Source organism: Danio rerio, chromosome 6, assembly GCF_052040795.2.
Source record: "Danio rerio strain M-AB ecotype USA chromosome 6, GRCz13ab, whole genome shotgun sequence".
Lineage (NCBI taxonomy): Eukaryota > Metazoa > Chordata > Actinopteri > Cypriniformes > Danionidae > Danio > Danio rerio.
In genome coordinates this window covers 56112681-56139413 of record NC_141026.1, presented here as the reverse complement: position 1 = coordinate 56139413, position 26733 = coordinate 56112681, and the positions used below count along the sequence as shown (strand labels likewise).

General features: G+C 36.4%; 3 protein-coding genes across 7 annotated transcripts in view; 2 read left to right on the top strand and 1 right to left on the bottom strand.

The window, feature by feature from the left end:
• Positions 1–23108, top strand: part of tusc2a (tumor suppressor 2, mitochondrial calcium regulator a) — a 30079-nt gene extending 6971 nt beyond the window's left edge. The window contains exons 1-4 of one of the 4 annotated variants that reach the window (NM_001077299.3): positions 15248–15287; positions 19048–19255; positions 21043–21163; positions 22689–23108. In NM_001077299.3, the coding sequence (NP_001070767.2) occupies positions 19107–19255; positions 21043–21163; positions 22689–22754 (336 nt within the window). In that variant the 5' untranslated portion in view covers positions 15248–15287; positions 19048–19106 and the 3' untranslated portion in view covers positions 22755–23108. Of the gene's footprint in view, positions 1–15247; positions 15292–18040; positions 18207–19047; positions 19256–21042; positions 21164–22688 lie in introns of those variants that run through there. The other 3 variants (XM_087256110.1, XM_087256112.1, XM_087256111.1) reach the window with 3 other exon arrangements.
• Positions 1–26733, top strand: part of slc12a5a (solute carrier family 12 member 5a) — a 2560186-nt gene that overhangs the window by 2463166 nt on the left and 70287 nt on the right. The gene's annotated exons all lie outside the window — the stretch shown is intronic.
• On the bottom strand, positions 1783–12300 carry hmga1b (high mobility group AT-hook 1b). 2 transcript variants are annotated; one of them, XR_015492896.1, is made up of 6 exons: positions 11957–12173; positions 11460–11558; positions 10948–11025; positions 6787–6834; positions 4483–4943; positions 1788–4036 (listed from the first exon to the last, which is right to left on the bottom strand). XR_015492896.1 is itself a non-coding variant. In NM_001077276.2 (5 exons), exons 2-5 carry the CDS (start codon positions 11547–11549, stop codon positions 4881–4883), a joined length of 279 nt encoding a protein of 92 aa, NP_001070744.1. In that variant the 5' UTR covers positions 11550–11558; positions 11957–12300; the 3' UTR covers positions 1783–4880. The 2 variants fall into 2 exon arrangements, 1 of the variants encoding a protein (NP_001070744.1); NM_001077276.2 differs by having other exon boundaries at positions 1783–4943; positions 11957–12300.

Here is a 26733-nt window from a genome sequence, read left to right as displayed (position 1 = left end):
TACGGCGCAGACTAGTAAACCGCACGTAGTTGTTTTCAAGAATAAGGCCTGCGGATAGGAAATTGCGCATGACCGCCTGTTCATTGTTTGTTTGTTTATTTATTTATATTTATTATAACACAAGCACAAAAAGGCAAAACCCATGTAAACACGTTCGTCAAAACGCGCAAAACAGAGAGCACAGCACAACTAATAAAGGTTGCCATTTGTTCATTGTTTGTTTATTTATTTATATTTATTTTGTATTATTTATTGCAGTACAACAGTATAACATACACTATAAGGCAAAACACGGGCTATCTTCAGTTTCACCAATAAACTAAACTGTTCTAAACTGTATTTTATATTTCAACAATATTAAAGATTATATTATTATTATTAGATTATGATTATTACAGTACAACCAAAATTCCTTTTAAAAAATAAAACTCAATGTACACACGAAAATCTTGTTGTCATTAATATTATTTTTTATTAATTTCATAAATTTAAATTAATATAACATTAAGATACACATATGCAACATTTTAAAAGAATAAACACCATGTTTTATTTATTTTATTAACTTTAGTTGCTATATGTGATAAAAAAAATCAGTGGTGAATAGAAATACATAAAAGTCATTGTCATTATATAAGCTACTAAGAAAGTATAATTGTATAAATTATGCAAATAAACAGTAAATATTGCACTTAAAATTAACATCAAGTGTTAAATAAAACAAAATAAATTATAAATAATAATAAAACATTCATAAGGTGTTGAAAGTACCCACTGAAATGTACAATGTCATATAATAAAACTACAAATCATTAATTTATTTTCCTTCGGCTTAGTCCCTTTATTCATCAGGGGTTCCCACAGCGTAATGAACCGCCAACTTATCCAGCAAATGTTTTACACAGCAAATGCCCTTCTGGTACTGCACTGTAGAAAATCTAACTTACAAACTGTTAACTCAGTTTAAAATTTTAAGTTAGGTGGACATATTTTTGAGCTCAGAGTTGAATTTACTCATAAAAACCATTTAACTGCAGGTTTTTTGTTTGTTTGATGAAAAAAACATCAGTTGAGGAGACGTTTGAATTTAGATTTCTTCATTTGAGCATTTACCACTGTAAAAAATAAGAGTTGAGTTTACTTAAAATTTGAAAGCAACCGGCTGCAAAGAAATCTTGAGTTTATTAAGCTTCAGTGCTTGAAGTTGGGCCAAATTATTCCATAAAGTAAACTTGACTTAAAACAGCCTTTTCATTCAACTTACAAAAATAATTTGGCACAACTTCAAGCGCTGAAGCTTAATAAACTTAAAATTTATTTGCAGCCGGTTGCTTTAAATTTGTAAGTTATCTCAACTTTTTATTTTTACAGTGTGGGAAACCCATACACTCTCACATGCGTACACATACACTACGGCCAATTTAGTTATATTCAATTCACCTAGCGCTTGTGTTTGGACTGTGGGGGAAATCGGAGAACATGCAAACTCCACGCAGAAATGCCAACTCATCCAGCCTGGACTCAAACCAGCAACCTTCTTGCTGTGAGACGACAGTGCTAATCACTGAGCCACCACATTATTATTTTATATATTTATTTTTTATATTTAAATATCAAGAAAACACAAACGATTGGAATAGAGAGTAGGAAATAAGAAGTGCTAGTAGAAGTGCTGACACACACACAACAGATAAAGTTAGGATGAACCAAATTAAAAATATATAAATAAAGGTATAAATACATGATAAAATATCAATTGCTGTAAACAATTAAGACTCAAAACCAAATTGAAAAAGTATTTTTATTCAGATCAACACACACATTATACATATACAAATAAACAGTCTATAAATCTAACACACATTTTAGAACTCTAGTATTGTTTTATTAAAATGTCACACACACACAGCATCCCTAGGCTATTTACTGCTACACGGACAATCACTGCAGAATAAAGGGTTTTTCTACTGCCGGAGGGATTGACATTGTCTTGGGCTTTTGCTGTCTGTTCATAAAACCTTTATACCTGAGGTGAATGTCTCAGAGTTCTGAGGATTAGAAGGACTTAAATGTGTAAAATACAATCCTAGTGTTTTAAGGAGGATTTATGTGGGCTATAGTTTGAATTTGCACATATGAAAAATTTGTATCCTGTCATATGTATACAGTACATAGGGAATGTGTCATTTATTTTTGAGTCAGAAATTTGAAGCATTTGCATGTACAGCCAGATGATTATAGAAATCATTCTCATTTAAAAGCACTTGGGTGTGGAAAAATCTGTAATGCAAAGTGTCCTTTAAGGCAGTGGTTCTCAAAGTGGGGGTCGGGACCCCCCGAGGGGTCGTGGGACAATGAAAGGGGGTCGCCTGGTGATTTCCAAAAATCTATTTATTTTTATTAAACCATAAGAATTACCATATTTTATCCATAACCTAGAAAAAAATAGTAATTTATACTGTAGTTACTATATACTACTTTATAAAGTTACTATAGTAGCTAATAGTTACTAGTTCTATTCAATTGCGATCGCTGGGGTAATTACATTATATTAAACACACAGCATAGCTGCATCTGAAGCTATGCTTTCTGGGCCATTTACAGCACTAACATACATAAAAAAAATCTACGAGGAATAGACTTTGGTCTATTGGTGTGTGTGCACCATTGCATGCAAAGTTTTTGTATTTATAACCACCTCAGAGGATATTGGGGGTCGTGAGCCACTGGCATTGTTATTTTGGGGGTCGCGAGCTGAAAAGTTTGAGAACCCGTGCTTTAAGGAACAATGCCATAAAAATGTGGGGTATTTGTAACGTTAATATACATTTCAATGTTTGATTTTTGGTCACCAAAAAAATCCAAGAACCACTTCAATGTGCAAGGCATCGGCCACTTTATTAGGTACACCTTACTAGTGCCAGGTTGGACTTCGTTTTGCCTTCAGAACTGCCTTAATCCTTCGTGGGATAGATTTAACAAGGTATTGGAAATATTCCTTAGAGATTTTGCTCCATATTGACATGATAGCATCACAGTTGCTGGAGATTTGTCGGCTGCACAACCATGATGTGAATCTCCCATTTCACCACATCCCAAAGTTGCTCTATTGGATTAATATCTGGTGACTGTGGAAGCCATTTGAGTACAGTGAACTCATTGTCATGTTCAAGAAACCAGTCTGAGATGATTCACGCTTTATGACATGGTGTGTTATCCTGCTGAAAGTAGTCATCAGAAGATGGGTACACTGTGGTCATAAAGGGATGGGCATGGTCAGCAACAATACTCAGGTAGGCTGTGGTGTTTACTCGATGCTCAGTTGGTACTAATGAGCCCAAAGTGTGTCAAGGAAATATTCCCCACACCATTACACCACCACCACCAGCCTGAACTGTTGATACAAGGCAGGATGGATCCATTCTTTCATATTGTTGATGCTAAATTCTGGCATGTGATTGGCTGATTAGAAATTTGCGTTAATGAGCAGTTGGACAGGTGTACCTAATAAAGTGGCCGGTAAGTGTATATATTGTTTTTTTAAATTCCAACTTTTTTTTAACCATTTAAGAAATCCAAAAATGGCCACATTATTTCTTAAAAAGGAATAAGCACAATAAGTATCATCATGCAGTTTTAAAATAGTGCTATTTTTTGTTACCAGGAATGTCGTCTAGCATAATATACCATCAAAAACGAATCAACTGTTTTCTGCGAATCAGTTTAAAAGTGCAATTTGTACCCGAGAGATCAGTGTCAGCGATGGCTTCAAAAACGTAACGATGCTTCCAGGAACTTCTACAGTGACCAACAAATATAGAAATACACAGTACATCCAGACACAAACCGTGTGTTATAATCCTCAATGCTCATTTCTGGGGATTCTAGTGGAAAACATCACATTTATAAGCTGCTAAAATCTATACACTCCTGGTCAGGGTAACTTATTTTTCAGTTACTACAAAATACAAGTCCCCTGCCTTCAAACAAATACTCAATGATGATAGTTGCACAGCTACACTAACAAAAAGCTACACTGTAAAATAAATATCGGTTAATTATCCATTTATTTATGGTTGTGAATTGCATTATGGGATATTTATGTATATATTTATATTTACTTTTGATGCTGAAAATTCAACTCTGCAGTTTAACAAAGTGACTTTTATTGACATTTTAGTCGTTTTAATAATTTATAAAATTATTAAATATAGAGAAATAAGAGTGTAATATAGCAGAAAATGCACTGGCAGTTTATCACAAGGTTTTTGTAGCTTAATATACCCCGCCAAACCAGACAATATATCACTTTAAACTATTAAAAACCGTAATAAATGTCACTTTATCAAACTTTTCAAGGATAAAAGTTGTCAGAAGAATAATCAAAGTCCCATAATTCAATTTAAAAGCATAAAAAACAGGGGAAAATACAGAAAAAATCTCATTTACAGATATTTTTTACAGTGTAGTTTGACTGGCTACATTCAAAATGAATCCATTCTATAAGAACTATTAAGCTTAGGATGTCACATATTAAATTATAGCTTGATCTAAATCTATCTTCCTACTTGGACACAAAAGTGACTAAACTACAAACAATGCTATAGTAGAAAAGCACCTCAGTCCAATTTAGATATATATATATATATTTGTGTGTGTGTTTATATATATATAGTAGAAATAACTGGAAACACATAATTGTATGCATTGTGGTTGTGATTTCTTCAGTATAGTTGATCTAATGACATGAAGCTCATGTATTATGCAGGATCGGTTACTGTCCTTTTGTGGTTGTAGAAAGACATTCTGTGTTGTCCACAGGTTGGAGAGCAGACTGCTGTTGGTTTGGTTGAATATGAGGTAGTGCTCCGGTCAGATTGTTACTGTTCTTCATCCTCGTCTTCTTCAGCATCCTCAGACGAATCCTGAGGTTTTTCCTTTTCCTGTTCGGATCAAATATTTGGGGTTAAAAAACATTCAAGCTTCTCTCCTGCATGTACTGCAATATTTGACATTTACAACCAACTCCCATTTTGAAATAGGTTTAGCAAGATAGTTTGACCTTTAAAATCATTCAGGATGGTGTCACTGCTGCTGTGCGAGTTGAAATAAAATTGAAAATTTAAAGAGACAGTTCACCTAAAAAGACAGTTATTAATTGTGCAAGTCTTTCATTCCACAAAATGCATGTTAAAGGGATGGTTCACCCAAAAATGAACGTTTCCTGTTAATGTACTCACCCACATATCATCTAAGATGTACAGTGCATCCGGAAAGTATTCATTCAAGTCTTTTTGAATATGATGCCACAAGCTTGGCACACCTGTCTTTGAGGATTTTTGCCCATTCCTCCATCAGGTTAGATGGGAAGTGCACAGCAATTTTCAAATTTCTCCAGAGATGTTCAATAGGATTTAGGTCTGGGCTCTGGCTGGGCCACTCAAGGACATTAACCGAGTTGGTGTGAAGCCACTCCATTGTTATTTTGGCGGTGTGTTTTGGGTCATTGTCCTGCTGGAAGAGGAACTGTCGCCCCAGTCTGAGGTCAAGAGCACTCTGAAGCAGGTTTTCATTCAGGATGTCTCTGTACAGTGCTGCATTCATCTTTCCCTCTATCCTGACTAGTCTTCCAGTTCCTGCTGCTGAAAAACATCCCCACAGCATGATGCTGCCACCCCCATGCTTTACTGTAGGGATGCTATTAGCCTGTTGATGAGCGCTGCCTGGTTTTCTCCAAACATAACGCCTGGCATTCACTCCAAGGAGTTCAAATTGAGTCTCATCAGAGCAGAGAATTTGGTTTCTTATGGTCTGAGAGTCCTTCAGATGCCTATTTGGCAAATTCCAGGTGGGGAGTGGCTTCCGTCTGGCCACTTTACCATACAGGCCTGATTGGTGGATTGCTGCACAGATGGTTGTCCTTCTGTAAGGTTCTCCTCTCTCCACAGAAAAACGCTAGAGCTCAGACAGAGTGACCATCAGGTTATTGATCACCTCCCTGATTAACGTCCTTCTCCCCTGATCACTCAGCTTAGATGGCTGGCCAGCTCTAGGAAGAGTCCTGGTGGTATCAAACATCGTCCACATACGGATGATGGAGGCCGCTGTGCTCATTGGAACTTTCAGGGCAGCAGAAATTTTTCTGTAACCTTCCTCAGCGTTGTGCCTCGAGACAATCCTGTCTCGGAGGTCTACAGACAATCCTTTGTCTTCATGCTTGGTTTGTGCTTTGACATGCACTGTCAACCCTGGGACCTTATATAGACAGGTGCCTTTTCAAATCATGTCCAATCAACTGAATTGACCACAGGTGAACTCCAGTGAAGCTGCTGAAACATCTCAAGAATGATCAGTGGAAACAGAATGTAGCTGAGCTCAATTCTGTGAGCTTCATGGGTTAGGCTGTAAATACTGACGTAAAGGTGATTTCTCAGCTTTTTTTGTTTTTAATAAATTTGTGACAATTTCAAAAACTCTTTTTTCACATTGTCATTATGGGGTATTGTGTGTAGAATTTTAAGGAAATAAATGAATTTGATCCATTTTGGAATAAGGCTGTAACATAAAAGCATGTGGAAAAAGTAAAGCGCTGTGATTTCTTTCTGGATGCACTGTATCTCAGCCAAATATTTTCGTATCCAAACAAACAATACATCCATGGAAATCTAATTCATTACGCATTCTGAAACATTGACACTTATGCCATGTTCATGTCACATTCATGTCCAAATGTCAATATATCTCAATCTGTGTTCCACAGAAGAGCTCAAATATTTTAAAACCTACCTCTTTCTTAGGCTTTCCCTTCGCTTTGCTGCCAGAGGTCGATGATTTCTATTGAAAAAAAAAAGTTATTCAAGTCTTAAAAACACGTAATTTATTCATTCATTCATTCACTTTCCTTCAGCTTAATCCCTTTGTTCTTCAGGGGTTGCCACAGCAGAATGAACCGTCAACTTATATAGCATATGTTTTACACAGCAGATGCTCTTCCAGCCGCAACCCAGTGCTGGGAAACACCTATATATTATCTCATTCACTCACATACACAACGCACAATTTAGTTTTTTCAATTCACCTATAGTGCATGAACTGTGTGGGAAATCGGGGCAACCAGAAAAAACCCACGCCAACACGAGGAGAACATGCAAACACTACACAGAAATGCAAACTGTTCCAGTCGGGACTCGAATCAGTGACCTTCTTGCTGTGAGGTGACCGTGCTAGCCACTGAGCCACCATTTTGCTGTAATTTATTCACGTTCTATAAATTCTAGACACAACCGTATTTAGTAGAAAGTGTTACACAGACTTTACTATTCTAAAACAAAGCTTAGTAAATTCTAACCCTCGGTTTCTCCCACATGCGACAAGTGTAAAACATCTTTTTGGTCCTGTATTCAAATTCAAAGTTTTTGCTTAGACATTTCAGCTCTTTGCTAAGGTTTATGAGTGTGTTTAACTACCTGTGTCACGGTTGCAGGTTTGTGCGCTTCTCCGGAGTGTATGTTTGATCACGTGGTTTTGTTTTGTTTTGGTTGTCCATGTGGATTTGTTATGCTCACGTTCTATGACGACACTCAGCTGGTTTGATTAGTTCGCCAGCTGAGGCTCATCATAGTGCCTATATATCTCATGTGTGTGCGTGCCTGCGCGCGCTGTCTGTGCTCAGGCCCCTGAGGAGAATATCTGGACCCGGTTTTCCTGTTCTGTTCCTGCCCTGTGTTCTGCGTCCCTCTAGCTTGGCACAATTCTTGTTGGTTTATTGACTAAGACTAATAAACATTGTCACTTGCACTTGGATCCTCTCTGACCCTTATTTGAATGTAACTACCTGACCCAATGATAGCAATTTTGGGTTGGTCAGAATTCCTGGAGACTCTCAACCGAAATGTACGGTTACCTGCTCCGTATAGCAAGAGCATAACTAAGAAAATTATCATTTGTTTCTGGAAGAAGGCTTCTCTTTTCTGACCGACTTCTTGGACTCACCTCAACTTTACATTTGGAAAGATTTAGACATGCCACCTCTGGGAACTCTACAAAATTTGATAAAATTAGGGATTTTTTTTTTATTCTAACATAACAAAAAGACTAATAATGCTGTTTGATTTCTGAAGATTTGTAAGTAGTCATTACGTCCAGCCTTTTTGTAGGTCATATATGTCACCATTTTCATGCTTTATTTGACATTTTTGCAGAGATTATTGTTACATGATGGATTTGTCTGTCTGTCTGTTAATAACTAATAGAAAAAAACTAATTAAAAAAATGTCATTAAGTTGCATGCAGTAGAGTGGAGGAACCTTGATGTCAATTTGTATGCAAAAACCTAGAACCGAGTTAGCATTTAGGCAGTTCCGGTTCTCTTGTCCCAAAGTCAATAGGGTATATGCCGAGCTAGTGTTTTTCCCATTTTGATAAACTTCCGGTGACCTTTTAAAGTGATTTTTATTTTTATTTTAATCAGTTCATTTTACTGCATCAATGTTGTAATGTGATTAAAATACATTCAGTTAAATAGACTTTGTCATTCCTTTAGTTGCTCAAGCGTAAAACGAGACATAAAACTGTTGCACGCACCTATCAGAATCGGCAGGTTACCGCAGAAGCTCAATTGAATATACTAGGGTAAAATAAATGCACAAAAGGCATGGTGGGGAAATTAATGCGGTGCTTCTTGTACAATCTGAGACCCACTTTATATTGGATATCACTCAGCCAGTGGAGATCGCTGATTTTTAAAGAAAACAGACCTTAATTGCACCGGTTTTGCAATAGCATTCAGTTCACCGGAAGCGGTTAACCCAGGTTACTGGCAAATTAAAAGTCCTATTAGTATGCTTCGGCATGTACCCTATTGGCTTTTACATAATACACACCAGTAACATCACACTCTTGATTTTTTTAAATCGGTTACGCTTCTTTAAAAAGACGGTTGCTATCAAGTTGCGATATGGGACTACAGGCTGTGTCAATGACATTATACGTCATCGAGCTGAACTGGTCTGGAGCACAGCTCGCTTGTGTTAGGCATTTGGATTTGTCTGTTATTTAAGTATTTTCATGAATAGTATTTAATAGTTTGTAGTGTTTTTCTAAATGGGAATTCATATTGTGTGTAGATAATGCCTTCACTTTTAAAGGCAGTCGAGACAGATTAATTTGTTGATTATTTATTTAATTAAACGATATTATGAAGATACTGCTCACGAGTGCAGCCTGTCTCTTTCCTGCTCTCAGTAATACAAACGTTTGAATAAATGTGTAAAAATACACACATATTAACTGTCATTTTATAGTAATCAGGTGATTTTTCATTAATTTCTTTCTTTATCTAAACACATTTAACTCTGCCATAACTGCAATATTTACACTCCTCCTTAAAAGGTAAAGCATATGTGACTGTATGGGCTGCTTTTCGCTGTACTTCGTGACATAAAAAGAATCTTGAAAGTTGTTCTCTATCAATGAAGGAACTTGCAGGCATTTGATAGACTTGTTCCTCACGCCTCATTTCTGTCACCTGTTAAAGTAAGCAGGCTTAATACACTTATTTAAATATGTCTTATGATATGTAGGCACATTTATACATAGTTTTAAAACTTTTACAACAGCCGTAAAGCAAAAAAAAAATGTATTTCCCACGTAAAACGATCAAAAAGGCACGTAGCTCCCTACTGAAAAAAAAACAGATTAAACCAGCCTAGGCTGGTTGGCTGGTTTTAGCTGGTCAACCAGGCTGGTTTAAGAGGGGTTTTGGCCATTTCCAGGCTGATTTCCAGCCTGGTCTTAGCTGGTCAGGCTGGGAAATGACCAGCTAAAACCAGCTTGACCAGCATAGCCAGGCTGGGAGCCCAGCCAAAACCAGCTATGTCCTGCTTAAACCAGGCTAGTCAAGCTGGTTTTAGCTGGATTTAGCTGGTCAGTTTCCAACCTGACCAGCTAAGACCAGGCTGGAAATGGCTGGAAACCAGCCTGGAAATGGCCAAAACCCCTCTAAAACCAGCCTGGTCGACCAGCTAAAACCAGCCAACCAGCCTAGGCTGGTTTAAGCTGGATTTTTCTGCAGGGAGGTCCATGTGTTTTTGTGAATTTATTTGTTTATAATATATAGTGTGGATTATAATATAATAAAAATCTTTGTCATGGACCATATTTCTAAAAATAAGCTTGAAATGTCTGTAGCAGGGTGGTGCTGATGTCACAGGTGAGCGCCCTGAGGGCACTGTAGTACATTTTTAGCCTAATGTTAGCTTTTCAGTTCTTGCGTTTGCATTTAAGATCCAAAAGTGCTAAAAGTTGTATTTTAGTGTGAGGATTACCCGGCTGGAAAAAATGTGTGAGTGTAATGAACTGTGTTTGAACACAGAGCTTATTATTTGCAATCTTCCTATGGGAAAATCCTATAGAGATTTTTTCTAGGGAACCAGTTTTATGCTAGCAGCCGATTAGCCTACAAGGTGACGTCATAGTTCCTCCTCTCTATTGACCCTCTCAGGCTAAACCATTGGATATAATGGGTGATTTTTGTCCCCCTCCCCACAGCATTTTCACAGACCAATAGCAAAGCAAGGCAAGTGCACCAGCAGAGGGAGCCTCTTTCTGCACATAACAGCAGATGGAGGGGGCATTGGGTTCATGGAGGACTCTTGAGGCGGGAGCTGACAGTGCTTTGCTCAGGGCTAAGTGGCTAACAGCGGGTCACCTGCATTTAGCCAGGGGATGAGCTGTCAACGAAAAAAAACCTGCATACACTATACAGAATTAATAATGCATATGTCTCTGTGTGTTTGCAAACCTGAGACAGCTGTGTTGTACTACCAGGCAATAGTGAGAAAAAAAAACAGCAAGTCTATATTTATATCCACACTCACGGCTATGCCATGATCACACAAAGAGGCTCATTAATCATAATGCGAGTTAATTAAAAGCAAGACTGCTCACTCTCTTGGATGGGCCTTTGTTTTTGCTGCCTTTTGGTCGTCCTCTTGGTTTTTTCGCACTTGGTGACCCACTGGATTCCTGAAAGAAAACATGTTTATTAAAGGGACAGTTCACCCAAAAAGGAAAATGCTGTCTTCATTTACTCTCCTTTCCCTTATATGAGTTTCTTTCTTCAGTTGAACACAAAGAAATGTGTTTTAAGGGAAGCTTGAAACCTGTAACCATTGACTTCCATTGTTTTTTTTTTCTATGGAAGTCAATGGTTACTGGTTTCCGGCTTTCTTTAAAATGTTGTCATTTGTGTTTAACAAAAGAAAGAAACTCATATAGCTTTTAAAAGGAAGTAAATAGTGAATAAATATAATTTTTTGGGGTGAACTATCCTTTTAGGATGTTCCCTCTGTATGTTATACTAAACTGAGGGTGCGTATTTTTATGCATTAAACTGATTGCATTATGTTTGCTCATTGATCAATATATCTGTTAACAGATAATGCAATTGTTTTATGTACCTTAGGATGCTTCCTTGGTCTTCCTCGTCCTCTTTTCTCTACTCCATCCTTGTCCTTAAGGGAGACGGTTTGTTTTTCTGAATCACTCATGATTGCAGTCTGTTCAAAACACGTGGAATCAATTAAATATAATATGCAATATTTAATATTTGTGCTGACTTGCAACTCAAGCATACATTTAATAGCTCATGATTATAAACACATCCCTAAAACCACAAATGCAATGCTAATAAGTGAAGTTTAATTCACTTTAAAACAGTGAAAGACATCAAAATAATGCATAATCAAGTTTCAAAGTTGTACAATTGGCAAATTCACGCCGGTAACCCATCTGAATCACTCTGATGTTGATCATGCAGGCGAGGCGCTCAATAGGTTATGCAACGACAAATCTGTATGGAAGCCATACAGCGTGAGCTCCGCTTTAAAGGCGGACGTGCAAACGAGCATTACAGCCCTCGTGCATTCATTTAACACAGGACGAAACATTGACTTACATGCACTTAAGAGGAATAATAATGTCGTGGTGCGCGCGCTGCTCTGTTCGGCGGCTCCACCTCCCGCACGATGTTAAATTATAGCGCAACCGACCGTCTACCCTTAAAGCACCGTCTTAATTCCGAGGCAAATCGACGTCCGCGGGTGCCAAAAGGAGCGAAATTAACTCTGTCAGCTCCGATCCTGTCGAGGGATACACGCGATAGATGCGATTACGGCGAGTTCAGGAATAGCAGGCTGTCTGAGGAATAAAAGGCCAATGGAAAAGCAGGATGAGCCGCAGGTTGATGGGAAGAGAGGCGGATCTCACGGGGCCATATGCTGCTGCATACTCTATACTGGCGCTGATAAATTAGCGGCGCCAAGTACAAAACAACTTTAGGGATCATGGGATATTTAAACCCTTGAATAGAATAGAATAGAATAGAATAGAATAGAATAGAATAGAATAGAATAGAATAGAATAGACAAATGGATTCACAATCAATCTATCATTTAAAATAACAAAAACAAATCAACAATCAAATGATAGATAGATAGATAGATAGATAGATAGATAGATAGATAGATAGATAGATAGATAGATAGATAGATAGATAGATAGATAGATAGATAAAATTAATAGAAATAGACTAATATAATATATTCATTCATTCATTTTCTTTTCGGTTTAGTCCTTTTATTAATCTGGGGTCGCCACAGCGGAATGAACCGCCAACTTATCCAGCACATGTTTTAAGCAGCGGATGCCCTTCCAAATATAATATAAAATGATATAATATAATATAATATAATATAATATAATATAATATAATATAATATAATATAATATAATATGATAATATAGGGCGAGGCAGTGGCGCAGTAGGTAGTGCTGTCGGTTCATTCCGCTGTGGCGACCCCGGATAAATAAAGGGACTAAGCCGACAAGAAAATGAATAAATAAATGTTATAATATAAAATTAAATACAATAAAATAAAATAATATAATATAATATAATATAATATAATATAATATAATATAATAAAATATAATATAATATAATATAATATAATAAAATATAATATAATATAATATAATATGATATAATAAAATATAATATAATATAATATAATATAATATAATATAATATAATATAATATAATATAATATAATATAATATTAGGGCGAAGCAGTGGCACAGTAGGTATTACTAGGTAGTGCTGTCGCCTCACAGCAAGAAGGTCGCTGGTTCGAGCCTCGGCTCAGTTGGCATTTCTGTGTGAAGTTTGCATGTGCTCCCTGCGTTCGGGTGGGTTTCCTCCGCGTGCTCTGGTTTCCCCCACAGTCCAAAAACATGCGGTACAGGTGAATTGGGTAGGCTAAATTGTCCGTAGTGTATGAGTGTGTGTGTGAATGTGTGTGTGGATGTTTCCCAGAGATGGTTGCAGCTGGAAGGGCATCCCATGTGGTAAAACTTGCTGGATAAGTTGGTGGTTCATTCCGCTGTGGCGACCCCGGATTAATAAAGGAACTAAGCCGACAGGAAAATGAATGAATAATATAACATTAATGCTGAGCAAAGAGTAATCTTTATTAAATACATTAAACTAAAAGTGTGTTTCGACATAATATATGTGTATTATTTTTATTTGGTATGAACGTATATGTGATACACATAAAAAAATAAATATTCAACAAAAATGATATATAGTGTATTACATCCATATATATATATATATATATATCTTAAAATTACTTTTTTCCCTTAAACATATGCATGCATGTGTGCACTTTTATATACACACAGCACACACAAATATATTATGCCAAAACAAACTTTTATTTTGGATGCAATTAATCATGAATATTCTTTGCCCAACACTTGATATAATATAATGTAATATAATATATTCATTTATTCATTTTCTTTTCGGCTAAGTCCCTTTAATAATCTGGGGGTCGTCACAGCGGAATGAACCGCCAACTTATCCAGCATATGTTTTACGCAGCGCATACCCTTCCAACTGCAAACCATCACTGGAAAACATCCATACAGACTCATTCAAACATATACTCCACGGACAATTTAGCCTACCCAATTCAGCTATACCACATGTTTTTGGAGGAAACCGGAGCACCCAGAGGAAACCTACACCAACATAAGGAGAACATGCAAACTCCTCACAGAAAGACCAACTAACCCAGCCAAGGCTCAAACCAGTGACCTTTTTACTGAGAGGTGAACGTGCTACCCACTGCACCGCTGTGCAGCTATAATTAATATAATATAATATAATATAATATAATATAATATAATATAATATAATATAATATAATATAATATAATATAATATAATATAATATAATATAATACATGTACTTAAACAAAAAGAAAAAGACCGGATAGATCACATGCTATATGGGCTATTTAAAAAATAAATGTATAAAATGTTGGTCACTCTATTTTAAGGTACAATTCCTACTATTAACGTTATTAAAGTAAAGTAATTAACTGCTTATTAATATAGGTAGTAGTTGGGTTTACGATTAAGGATATACAATAACATCATACTTTGCAAGTAGCCTACTAATAAACAGCCAATACTTTAATAATAAGCAAGTAATAAGACAGTAATTAATAATGGTAATTGATATTCAAACTAATGTGACAGCCAGACAGACAGACGGACGGACGGACGGACGGACGGACGGACAGACAGACAGACAGACAGACAGACAGACAGACAGACAGACAGACAGACAGACAGACAGACAGACAGACAGACAGACAGACAGACAGACAGACAGATAGATAGATAGATAGATAGATAGATAGATAGATAGATAGATAGATAGATAGATAGATAGATAGATAGATGCAAGAAAGGACAGAAATAGGCTATATTTTAACAATTTAATAACATGTAACTATAAACAAATATGCTATATTGTAATGATATGATAAAGAATACATTATTTTAACAATTTATTATATTTTAAAGACTTTTAGCTCAATAAAGTATTAATTTGCTGCTTAATTTTAAAGTAGACCTAGCTGGGTTTTTGATTAGGGATGTAGAATAAGATCATACTTATAAGAAGCCTATTAATAGGCCTACTACTAAACTGCCAATAATATTAATCAGGTAATAAGACAATAATTAAAAATGAGACTTTATATTTAAATTAGACAGATATAATACGAATATAATACGGAGAAATAATATTAAAAAACAAGCTCCTCTCGTTTCAGTTAGGTGGCGCGGTAATGTGACGTTGGCAAACTACGTCATTGCGCTTGGTGACAGCAGACTGGAATATTCAAAACAATGAGCTTTACGTGATCTGTATGTAAGCGTTTCACTTTGTCCTTTATTTCAATGTTTTCTGTCTTGAAACTTGATCGAACCGATGAGTTGAAATGCGCGACAGTCGTGTTTTCTTGCGTGTTGAATGGCTGTGAATGGATTCTGTCTTGTTTACATTGCAAGCCACTCTAGAACATTCTGCCTTAACACTGCGAGTCAGTAACGTTTTGAAAAGGGAAAACTGCTGTATTTATTTATATATTGAAATTCAGAGATCTATAAAACAGTGTTTAGTTGTGAGTATAAGGTTGGCTAAAGGTATGGGGCTAGTCTGCTAACTAACTGGGATTACAGCTTTAACCAACTGGGATTACAGTTTTAACCAGCAAAGTCTGTGTGTTTGGAGACTGTTGCCACTGCCTGTGTCATAATTACGTATACAATATGTATGTATATATCTAAAATATATGAAAGCATTTAGACATGTATTTGATTAAATATATACATTTATTACATTGATGTGTAATATAATAATAATATAGGCTTATACAATTTTATTTTACTTCAAATAATTGTACTGCATTGATAGATTGCAAATTGTAAAGATTTAAAATAATGAGGTTTTGGTGTACTATTTCTCAAGTAGATTACTTTAATATGTCATTAAATATTCTTGTCTTAATTATGATTATTTGGTGTTTAAATTATTGCTATGTTTAGTGGCATTTTAGTAGGTGAAATTATGGTAAAAGAGGCTATGATATGATTGTGTATTATTAAAATTCACAAATGATTTTGTTAGAATTTAGTTCAAATTAAATAGTACATGATTAAAAAATCTATAATAAAAAGTAAATTATTATTGTTTCATCATGTTGCTATTTCCTTAACTCTTATTTGCTGTTGGGGGTGTTTTCATCCAATCCGGGGTGATTTTGAGTCTTAATTTGGCCAAAACGTTTTCTGTGTATCAGCTAGCAAAAAGATTTGTGGTGACTAATCTTGTTTTAACACATGCAAAAATGCATCAGATACAGTTTTTTGGAAAAACTTTTTTTCCAAACTAGTTTTGCATAAATCTGATAATCAACCTCAGTCAAGATGAAAACTACTAAATTTCTTATAAAAATTACAGGATTTTAACTCTTTAATTGCCATATTCATAAATTATGTCACTGATTTGATGAAAAAAAAACACACAAAATGATGTATTTTCAATATAAAAAGTATTTTTTTTTACCTTTTATCACAGTCTTGGACATTGTTTTTGATTGATTTTCATTTTTTTTCTTTCTAATTTACTGTTGGTGGCTATTTTTCCCTCATTGACTTTTATTTTAACTACACTTTTTTGATTACAAAAGCCATGACACCATATAATCATGCATTTTTGATTGTTAGTGGTTTTCCCTGTTGGGAAGAGGTCAAATTGATCATTTTTACTGTTGGTCATCAGTTGGCACATTAACCCTTTAGATGGGGCTGTGCAAAAAAAAGCTTAGTTTCTGTATCTTATATGGAGTATAACAGCAAATTAAAGTGTGTGTCTGTGAGTGTGTGAATGTGGCCTTTACACTCTTACCTTGATGTGTCTGAAAAAATTAAAATAGGCATCTCAGTTCTCAGAACTGCATTGAGTAAATAAAAACAAAGACTGTATTTATGCACCATCAAATGTGGTTATAATGGAAGTGTCACGTCTGCTGTAGTGCCATCTTGTGGTTTTCTGGACACTAGTTATGTTTTGTTTGTTCCTGTTTTGTAGTTCACGTGATCACTAATTGTTTCCAGCTGTCTGTCAATTATTGTCTATTTATTATTGTCTTTATAAGCTTTGTTATGTGGTGTTTAGCTTGCCTTTGGATTTTTGCTGTTTGCTCGTGCTCTGTTTACACCATTCTGTTTTGTTTTGTCCGGCTCTTATCTGGCCCTGGGGTCCGTTCTTCGTACCTCGCTTAAATGATCTAAGATGATTTGGCAGATCCTGGATCTTTTAATCTTGATAACTGATCTCTCGTTAATTTGGTTCTTCAAACAAGTTCGCGAATCAGATTAGCATGTCTGGATGAACTGATCTGGGATCGCTGCGTGTGTTGTGAAGGACAGATCTATCGATCCTCGAAATCATGATCAGCAATGCAGCGATTGGCTGACGGCACAGCAGCGTAATGACATCATCTGATTAATATTCAATTATCCATGTGAGCAAAATTACATCAAATTAGCAGTAAACGGTTTGTTAAATATGACACGCAATAACCTTCCACATTTGTTGTGAGCTGCAGGCTTTACACTTTCATGTGTCAAGAGTATTCATCATGTATTTCAGTACATATCAATGTATTTAGTTCTACATTTAGAAAAGATTTTCTTTATTATAGTAGCCGTTTTTTGAATCGCTGTATGGAATAACTGGATGTTTACAAAAGCATTTTGATATTGGTAAAGGCATCTGCAACTTTTTTGTAAAGCATAATCACTGGCATTTTAACTATCAAAACATCAAACGTTCATATTAATAAGTTTTCTCTTTGCACCACCAGGTGGCAGTCTTTGTACTTTCATTTCGGGGGTGCAGATTGCATACGTTTTATTAATATATTTAACTTTATTTATTTTCTTAATAATTTTAACTTTATATGTATAGTTAAAAAATATTTACTATTTTCCCAAGTGTATATAACTACTACTGTAAGAAAATATCAGAATTCGGCACATACTTTCTCTATTATCTTTGCTTGAACTGACCCGATCTAATCCTGTTTATATGAATTGAACCTGCTCCCAATCAGGTTTGACCTAGCAGAACTGTTGCTATGACAACTCTCGGATCAGCTTTGAAGAACGAAACGATCCTGGATCGTGTTAAATCGTCAATATCCAAATCCAGCTAACCGAGTAATCCACGTACGAAGAACGGACCCCTGGTCCTAGTCTGCTCACTGAAACATCGTTTTGGTTTGTTTGTTTGTTCAATTTGTTTCACGTTATGATTATATTTTTGAATGCCTGTTCAAACATAGTTTGATTCACTTTTGTTTTTTGTGTTGTACTTTTTGTCTCTGTTCGATTTTTGTACCTGGCCTGTCCCCTTTTTTTTTTATTAAAACTTCAATTGCTGCACTTGGATATATCTTGTATTTTTGCAAGCCCATCGCAACACTACGGGAAGTCAATGGGGCAAAAACAGCCACCAACAGTAAATTAGGGAGAAAAAATTAAAATCTAACAATGCATCAAAGCCAATGTTGTTACATATCGTTCACATATCCAAGACTGAGATAAAAGGTTTTAAAAAAATCCAGCCCACAACTACTTTTTATGTTGAAAATACATCATTTTGTGTGTTTCTTTTTTCACTAAATTAGTGACATCATTTGTAAACTCGTAAATTAAAGAGTTAAAAAAAACATTTAGTAGTTTTGATTAGGGCTGAGGTTGATTAACAGATTTAAGCAAAAATATGTTTAATTAATAATTATAAATTTATATTTATGGTTATTGAATGCCTTTTTACAGCAGTTTATTTCAGTCATCCTCTCTAACATAACTAAAGGTCGTAAATTTAAACAGTCCACAAGGATTAAACATTCCCATCCCCTAAAGCCAGTTGTTACTCAAATTTAGAGCTCATTTTGGACTTCAGGTATTACAAACCATAAAAAAAAGACCAAACCATCGAGTTCAGACAGCTGGTGCAACCACAGCAGAGCTTTGAAGCCACACCACAAGTCCAGATGCAGTGCCATATGACTTTATATTTATAACTGAAGTCTGTAACACACTCTCTGCGTTTCAGGACTGAATCTGATCTGCTGGCTGGTGCATCTCCTGCAGAATAATGCATTGTCTATAAAAATGGGAGGCAGTGGATCCAAACCCAAAGGAGTTTGGCCTTTTACCAGCTCAGCGGCTGGAGGAGAAGCTCCCGGGGAGGGCAGCGAACAGTGTTTAGCACGTCTGCGAGGATCCAAGAATGCCACACCATTTGTTTTCACAAGGAGAAGGTAAATACTGTGTTGTGATATTAAAATAGTTCAGAACATGTGAGGAAAACCTGTGATCGTCAAGGTTAAGTATCACCTGCAGTACGAATATTCGCATTTCATCCCAAATGTATTTTGTTTACTTTAGTTTGAATATGTAGGACGAGAAATGGGAACATTTTAGTCTAAGCACCAATTTTCACTATTAGCTAGTGGCTTATTACCTGGCTATAATTAAGATATTAACTGTTTATTAGTACTTATAATGTACATATTCTGCATGATATTCCTACCTAATACTTAACCCTAACTACTACCTTAACCACTTAAACTCTGCAGACCCGGTACCGGAGTTATCGACTTTCGCTTTAAGATTTAAAGGGCTAGCATTGCACCAGACCCCCGTAAGTGGTTTCGTTTGAAAGTGTAGAATCTATATTTTATGCACATGTGCATCACTTTGGTTTTTATTCTACTGTACAAAAGTTATTTACACTTAAATACACAGTGTTTAGGATCCCCGAGCTGGGTATTTTACATTGGTTCATTTCCATATTTTTCATATGACACTTGTACAAGTTATAGCTCAAATGAAAGCTCTTACCGGTGCTCATACGGTTCTAGCATTCTTTTTACTGAATTATTTTCACATTTCAAACAGTTTCCGAATGAATCGCGGTGTTTCCATGGTGTAGAAGTGAAAACAATACATTCATGATCACTAAGCAGCCCCAGATAGCACAGACAGCTGTCATCTCTCACCTTATGCTGTGTGCTTCAGCGCCATTTCTCCTCTGTTTTTGAGGTGATGTGCATAAGTAATCCTTATATATGTCTGATGTGGTCCAAACACAGTGAATTATGTTTGATCAAACAAAAGAATAGTGAAATATGAAAACAATGATCGGTCCCTGTGGCTTGTGTAGCACCTCTCATCAGTTGGAATACAATAACTTTTGCATAGATTATGGTAGAGACATTTTTCTTTTTTCCTATGATTACAGACATGTACAGGAATCAACAAAATTAATAACAGCTCGCTAGACCACACAGAACGTAAAAGGTGCACTTTTAAATTTGAGTTTATAAAAACAGAAAGCGTGCTTTTTTCAGGTGTTAATTATAACACAGACAACATATGCAGTTATTTTAAACACTTTCAATAGTGTTTTATGAAAATTCAAAGGGTTTTCTTTAAAATGATACCAAATTTGTGCATTTACACCTCTGCTTGTGGATTTGGGAAGCTTTTAAATTTGAGTAGGCAAAATCCAGGCAGAAATCCTAAAATAGCAGCAGAGTTTAACTGGTTAATAACTATTAATAAGCAGCAAATTAGGAGCTTATTGAGCCAAAAGTCTTACGCCCTATTAACACGGGGCTTCAGCATCAACAATTGACTGAAGGCGTGTCTGACGTTGGGGCTGACGTGATCGTCATAGCAGTGTCAGCCAATGAAATTCAGTCAGCATTAGGCCACTGTCTAGCTGGTGAATTTGCATACAGCGATCTGATTGGCTGATGCTTCCATCGGCGCCTGTAAAGTTGAGCTAGTCCCAACTTCTGCAGCGAGCATGCCTGTGAAGCGGCGCCGACGGATCCACAATGCAGTTCGACAACGCCTGACATCATCCATTCAAAGTGAATTTAAAGCGTTGACGCTGACGCCCCGTGTGACTGGGGTGTAAGAATCAAGTATTTCAGACAGCTGTGAAATAATAAACGTTAAACTATCATGAATAAATGCTTAGTTCATGTTAATAAATACATTACTAACAGTTTTAAAAAGTGTCTGTTTGTTGCTGCAGTTCCTTGTATTTTGATGAAGATGGAGATCTGGCTCATGAATTTTATGAGGAGACTGTGGTGACCAAGAACGGCAGAAAGAAAGCAAAGCTGAAGAGAATTCAGAAAAACCTTATACCTCAGGTGAAATATACTGATTCAGTTACATGGAGATCTGAATTCACACTGAAAAGTGCTGAATAATTAGAAATTATCTTTCTTTCTTTCTTTCTTTTCTTCCTTCCTTCCTTCATTCGTTCATTCAGTTATTCATTCTACTTTTATTCCACTCATTCCCTTTTTTCATTCTTTTTTTCTGTTCATTAATTTGTTTCTTCTTTCAGTCCTGCCTTCAATTGTTTTTGATCCTTTCTTTCTTTCTTTCTTTCTTTCTTTCTTTCTTTCTTTCTTTCTTTCTTTCTTTCTTTCTTTCTTTCTTTCTTTCTTTCTTTCTTGTTAATAATTTTGTTCCTTTCATTTCTACCTTCCCTTCTTCTTTCCTTCCTTCCCTCTTTGCTTTTTTGCTTCCTTCCTTCCTTTGTATTTTTATTTTTTTATGTTCATTATTTTGTTATTCAATTTGTTTTTTTTATTCCTTCTACCCTTCCGTCCTTACTTCCGTCTGTCCTTCCTTATGTCCTTCCTTCTTTTTTCTTTGTTCATTAATTCCCTTTATTGTTTTTATTCTTACTTTTTTCCTTCATTCATTCATTCATTCATTCATTCAATCAGTCATTCATCCATTTCTTTTTTCTTTGTTCATTAATTTTTCTTCTTTTATTTCTTCCTTCTATTGTTTTTGATTCTTCCTTCCTTCCTTTTTTCCTTTATTCATTCATTCATTTCTTTTTTCTTTGTTCATTAGTTTTTTCTTTAATTCCCTTTGTTGTTTTTGATTATTCTTTTTTTCCTTCCTTTATCTTTCCTTCATTTATTCATTCATTCATTTTTTGTTCATTAATTTGTTCTTTCTTTCTTTCCTTCCGTCTATTGTTTGGGATTCTTTCTTCTTCCTTCGTTCCCTCTTTTCTTCATTTTACTTTCATTTATACCTTTTTCTTTGTTCATTAATTTTTTTCTTTCCTACCTACTATTGTTTTGCTCGCTCCTTCCTTCCTTCCTTCCTTCCTTCCTTCCTTCCTTCCTTCCTTCCTTCCTTTCTTCCTTCCTTCCTTCCTTCCTTCATTTACTTATTTATTTATTTATTTATTTATGTATTCATTAAGTTTTAATTTTTTCATTGATTTGTTTCTTTCCTTCCTTCCTACTATTGTTTTTGTTCCTTCCTTCCTACCTTCTTTCCTTCCTTTCTTCATTCCTTTCTTTTTTCTTTTTGTTTAATAATTTTTCTTCTTTCATTCATTCCTTAGATTTCCTTCCTTCCTTCCTTCATTTATTCTACTTTCATTCCCTTTTTCTCTGTTCATTAATTCGTTCCTTCTTTCCTTCCCAACTTCTACTGTTTTTGATTCTTCCTTTCTCCTTGTGTCTTTCTTCCATCCTTCCTTCATTTAGTTGTTTCTAGTCGTTCATCTAAGCATGAATTTTGCTGAAATATTATATTCAGTTATTTATTAATTCATTTGTTCTTGGCAGCTCACCTAAGCATGTTGATCACCTTGGATCACATAATTGAGTTTTCTTTGTATTTTTATCCTCATGTCTACAGGGAATAGTGAAATTAGATCACCCCCGAATCCACGTGGACTTTCCTGTGATCCTGTGTGAAATCTGACATGATCCCGGACGTCCTTCATCCGTCCGTCACCACAGCGAGGCTTCCACCAAAAACATCATACTTTCTGATTAGTGTTTTGGTGTATTGACAGCAGACGTGCATCACTCTGTCCTCTGTGATGCACAGTAAGTATGGAAAACTAAAGCAATGCAGGGATTATACATAAATCACTGGTGTTTGTTGATGTCGACCGCACTGCACTTGTGTGTGATTATCATTGTGTTGTATATTATGATATTCTGTTGTGTCTGATTCTGTTTGTTGGGTTGTGACCCCTATCTGCACTTGTAAACATGTACTGTACAGTAAGTTATGAGTTCATATACATGAATAAAATGGTTTAGCAGATTATATAGAAGTGATTTATTTATCTAAATCAGAAAAGACTGTACTGTAGGGGGACCAACAGTTGGTGTTAGGTTGATTTTGGCTGTATTTCTGCTGGCTCTGGGTGTTGGGGTGTGGCAGACACTGAAAGGTCAGAGGTCAGAATCTGTTTAATGTGTTTCTGCTCTCTGAAGATCACCGCTGTAAGGTTTTTTCTCCCGATCAGAGGCTGAGATGCTTTATCAGAGGTGTGTTTCAGTCTCTGTGACGTCTTTAGGAATGTTTCGTCCCGCCCGTGTGAACGGAATACAGGAAGCGGCGACAGGATGCCATTTCTGCGCACAATCACTGACACTGATAAGAGGAGGAGCTGCTGGAGGAGTCAGTCTGATGAGGAGACCTGTGAAGGTTACAGCAGCCCGCAGGGGTGTGTGTGTGTGTGTGTGTGTGGGGGGGGGGGTGTATGTGTGAGAGAGTTACTGTGAGTAAGTGTGCATGAATGTGTCTTTGTGTGAGTGAATAAGTGTGTGTGTGTGTGTGTGTGTATGTATGTATGTGTGTTTGAGTGAGTTGCTGTGTTTTTGAGTGTGCATACTCTGTGTGTGTGTGTGTGTGTGTGTGTGTGTGTGTGTGTGTGTGTGTGTGTGTGAGGTTGTCTATGTGCATATATGTATATTTCTGTGTGAGAGTGTGTCTGTGTGCATATATGTGTCTGTGTGTGCATATATGTCTTGTGTGTGTGTGTGTGTTTGTGTGAGTGTGTGTGAGACAATGCCTGTGTGTGCATATATGTTTTATTTGTGTGTGTGTGTGTGTGTGCGCGTGAGTGTGGATGTGTGAGTGTGTGTGTCTGTGTGCACACTGAATGTGTCTTGTGTGTGTGTTTGAGTGAGTGAGTTCCTGTGTTTTTTGTGTGAGTGAGTGTGTATCTGTGTAATTCTATGTGTGTTTGTTTTTTGTGTCTGTGTGAATGAGTGTGTGTCTGTGTGCATACGGTATGTGTCTCTGTGTGTGATTGAGTGTATGAGTGACTTCCTGGGTTTTTTGTGTGTGTGTGTGTGGGTGTGTGAGCTCCTGTGTTTTTGTGAGCTCCTGTTTTTGTCTCTGTCTCTACATGTGTGTGTATGTGTTGCAGATATTTGTGTAAGTTTGTTTGTTTGTGTGTGTGAGAGTGAGTGTGTCTATGTGAGTGAGTGCGTGTGTCTATGTTTGTAGATGTGTGTTTGCATATATGAGTGTGTGTGTGTGCGTGTGTGTGTGTGTGTGTGTGTGTTTGAGTGTGTGAGTGTCCTTGTGCATACTGTATGTGTGTGGGTTTGTGTGTGTGTGTGTGAGTGAGTTCCTTTGTTTTTGTGTGAGTGAGTGCATATCTGTGTATAATTCTGTGTGTATGTTTGTCTGTGTGTGTGTGTGTCTGTGTCCATATTTGTGTTTGTTTTTTGTGTCTGTGTGTGTGAGTGTGTCTGCGTGCATACTGTGTGTGTGTGTGTGTGTGTGTCTGAGTATGTGAGTTTCTAAGTGAGTTAGTTTCTGTGTTTTTGTGTGTGCGTGTCTGTGTGTGCGATTGTTTGTATGTGTTTGCTTGTGTATCTTTATGTAAAACAGTAATAACTATACTTTTTGAAAGTCACATACACACACACACACAGGCCTCAGTGTTTGCTTGTCATATGAAGATCTTACCTTAAGACTCTCATCCTCACCAATCTGACTCATTCATCACTGTCCTCAATGAAGCTGCAGCTTGACCTTTGACCTGCAGGTTTACTATAGGAGTGTCTGATGGACCGATAACGCACAGGAAAACTGCGCCTCTGATCTCTCCTGCCGCTCAAGGATGTGACTTTGCCATTTTCGGGAGGCGGGCGGTGATGGGTGTGTGTGTGTCCAGTTCCTCTCATATTGTTAAAGCTTCCTGCCGCTGGAAGAAACCGTGATGTAAAGGCCCAAGAACGGGGAGTAAAGGAACAGGGTCGAGGAAGGAAGTGTCGCTCTCTCTTTCATGAACACACACACACACACACACACACACACAGTGAGCACTCACTCTTGAGTCAGCAGAACAGCGGCGGAACAGGATTTCAGCAGGTCATTGAAAGAATGAATACACTTGAAAGCGGCGTTCATTTGATTTTGTCTCATGCGTCCTCAGATATTAGTAACATCTTAATAGATTTATGCAGATTTTTAAATACCAAACCTTGACTCAATATTGCTAATATTCTAATGATATTGCTAAAATGTTAACATGAAATAAAAATTATACGTGCACTTAAAAATAATAAACGTTTCAAATATTATTTCTAACAAAAAAATGAACAATTTGTAATACATTAATAATACTAATTTTAATTCATATTATATTTGCATTTTTATACATTAAATATATTTATATTATTTATTTTATTAATAAAAACAAATAATAAAACATTTCGATAAAGTAATTATGGAAACAAAACAGTTAATTTTCTGTTTCATAAATAAAAAATGATTAATGTTATTCATTCATTTGTTGTTGTTTTTTCGGCTTAGTCCATTTATTAATCAGGGGTTGCCACAGCAGAATGAACCGCCAACTTTTCCAGCACATGTTTTACTCAGCGGATGCCCCTCCAGCTGCAACCTATCTCTGGGAAACACCACTACAGACAATTTAACTTGCCCAATTCACCTATACCATATGTCTTTGGGCTTGTGGGGAAACCGGAGCACCCGGAAGAAACCCACTCGAACACGGGGAGAACATGCAAACTCCTCACAGAAATGCCAACTGACCCAGCTGAGGCTCGAACCGGTGACCTTCTTGCTGTAAGGCGATCATGCTATCCACTGCGCTACCGTGACGCCCGACTAAATATTATAAGAACATTAATGTATTGTAATTATATATTAATAATTGCATATAATTGTATAGTAATACAAGTATTACAGTTGTATATAAAGGTATTATACATACAATGTAATGTTCAGAATTGTATACTAGCATAGTGCCACTTTTTTATAATAATAAAAATTTTTAATACTATTTTCCCCTTGTTTTATTTTATATTAAAGAGCCCGTATTTTGCATTATATTAGGTCATATTTTGGTTTTTGGGGTCTCCATCAACAGGCTGATATGCATGCAAGGTCAAAAAACACATTCATTGTTCTATAATATGCATCTGTTTTAATATAATTATCCCAGCGACTCCCATATGTTTTGTTCAGCGAATCATTTGTTCCCAAACCCCTCCTTACCGCGAAGCTAATCTGCGCTGATTGGACCGATGACAGTCTGTTTTAATTGGCCGACTGCATTCGGCATGAGACAGAGAGAATTGCCCACTAGGACCACAGTATGAAGTAGTAGAAAGTATGTGAGACCCCAATGCAGGAATGCAATAAATCAATGCTGTTAAACACCAGCACATACTCTACTCTTAACTGTAACCCAAAGTAATAATGACACTTATTCAGTATTAATCCACACAGTGGCAAAAGTTTAACTATTTTGAAAATGTGCCGTGTGTGTGTAGGAACAGCTGATGGTGGCCATAGCAAAGACAAACAGCAGAGAATCGCCAGTTCAGAAACACATCTAAATCAGTAAAGGAAGAAGCAAGCGTTACATTTTTAACATGGTTTTGGACGTGATATGTGAACAGCC

Coding starts and splice junctions, on each gene's coding strand:
- hmga1b (NM_001077276.2), bottom strand. CDS start 11,549: ATGAGTGATTCAGAAAAACAAACCGTCTCCCTTAAGGACAAGGATGGA. Junction 11,026..11,459: donor GACCAAGGAAGCATCCTAAG/GTACATAAAACA, acceptor GTTTTCTTTCAG/GAATCCAGTGGGTCACCAAG. Junction 4,944..6,786: donor AGGGAAAGCCTAAGAAAGAG/GTAGGTTTTAAA, acceptor TGATCCGAACAG/GAAAAGGAAAAACCTCAGGA.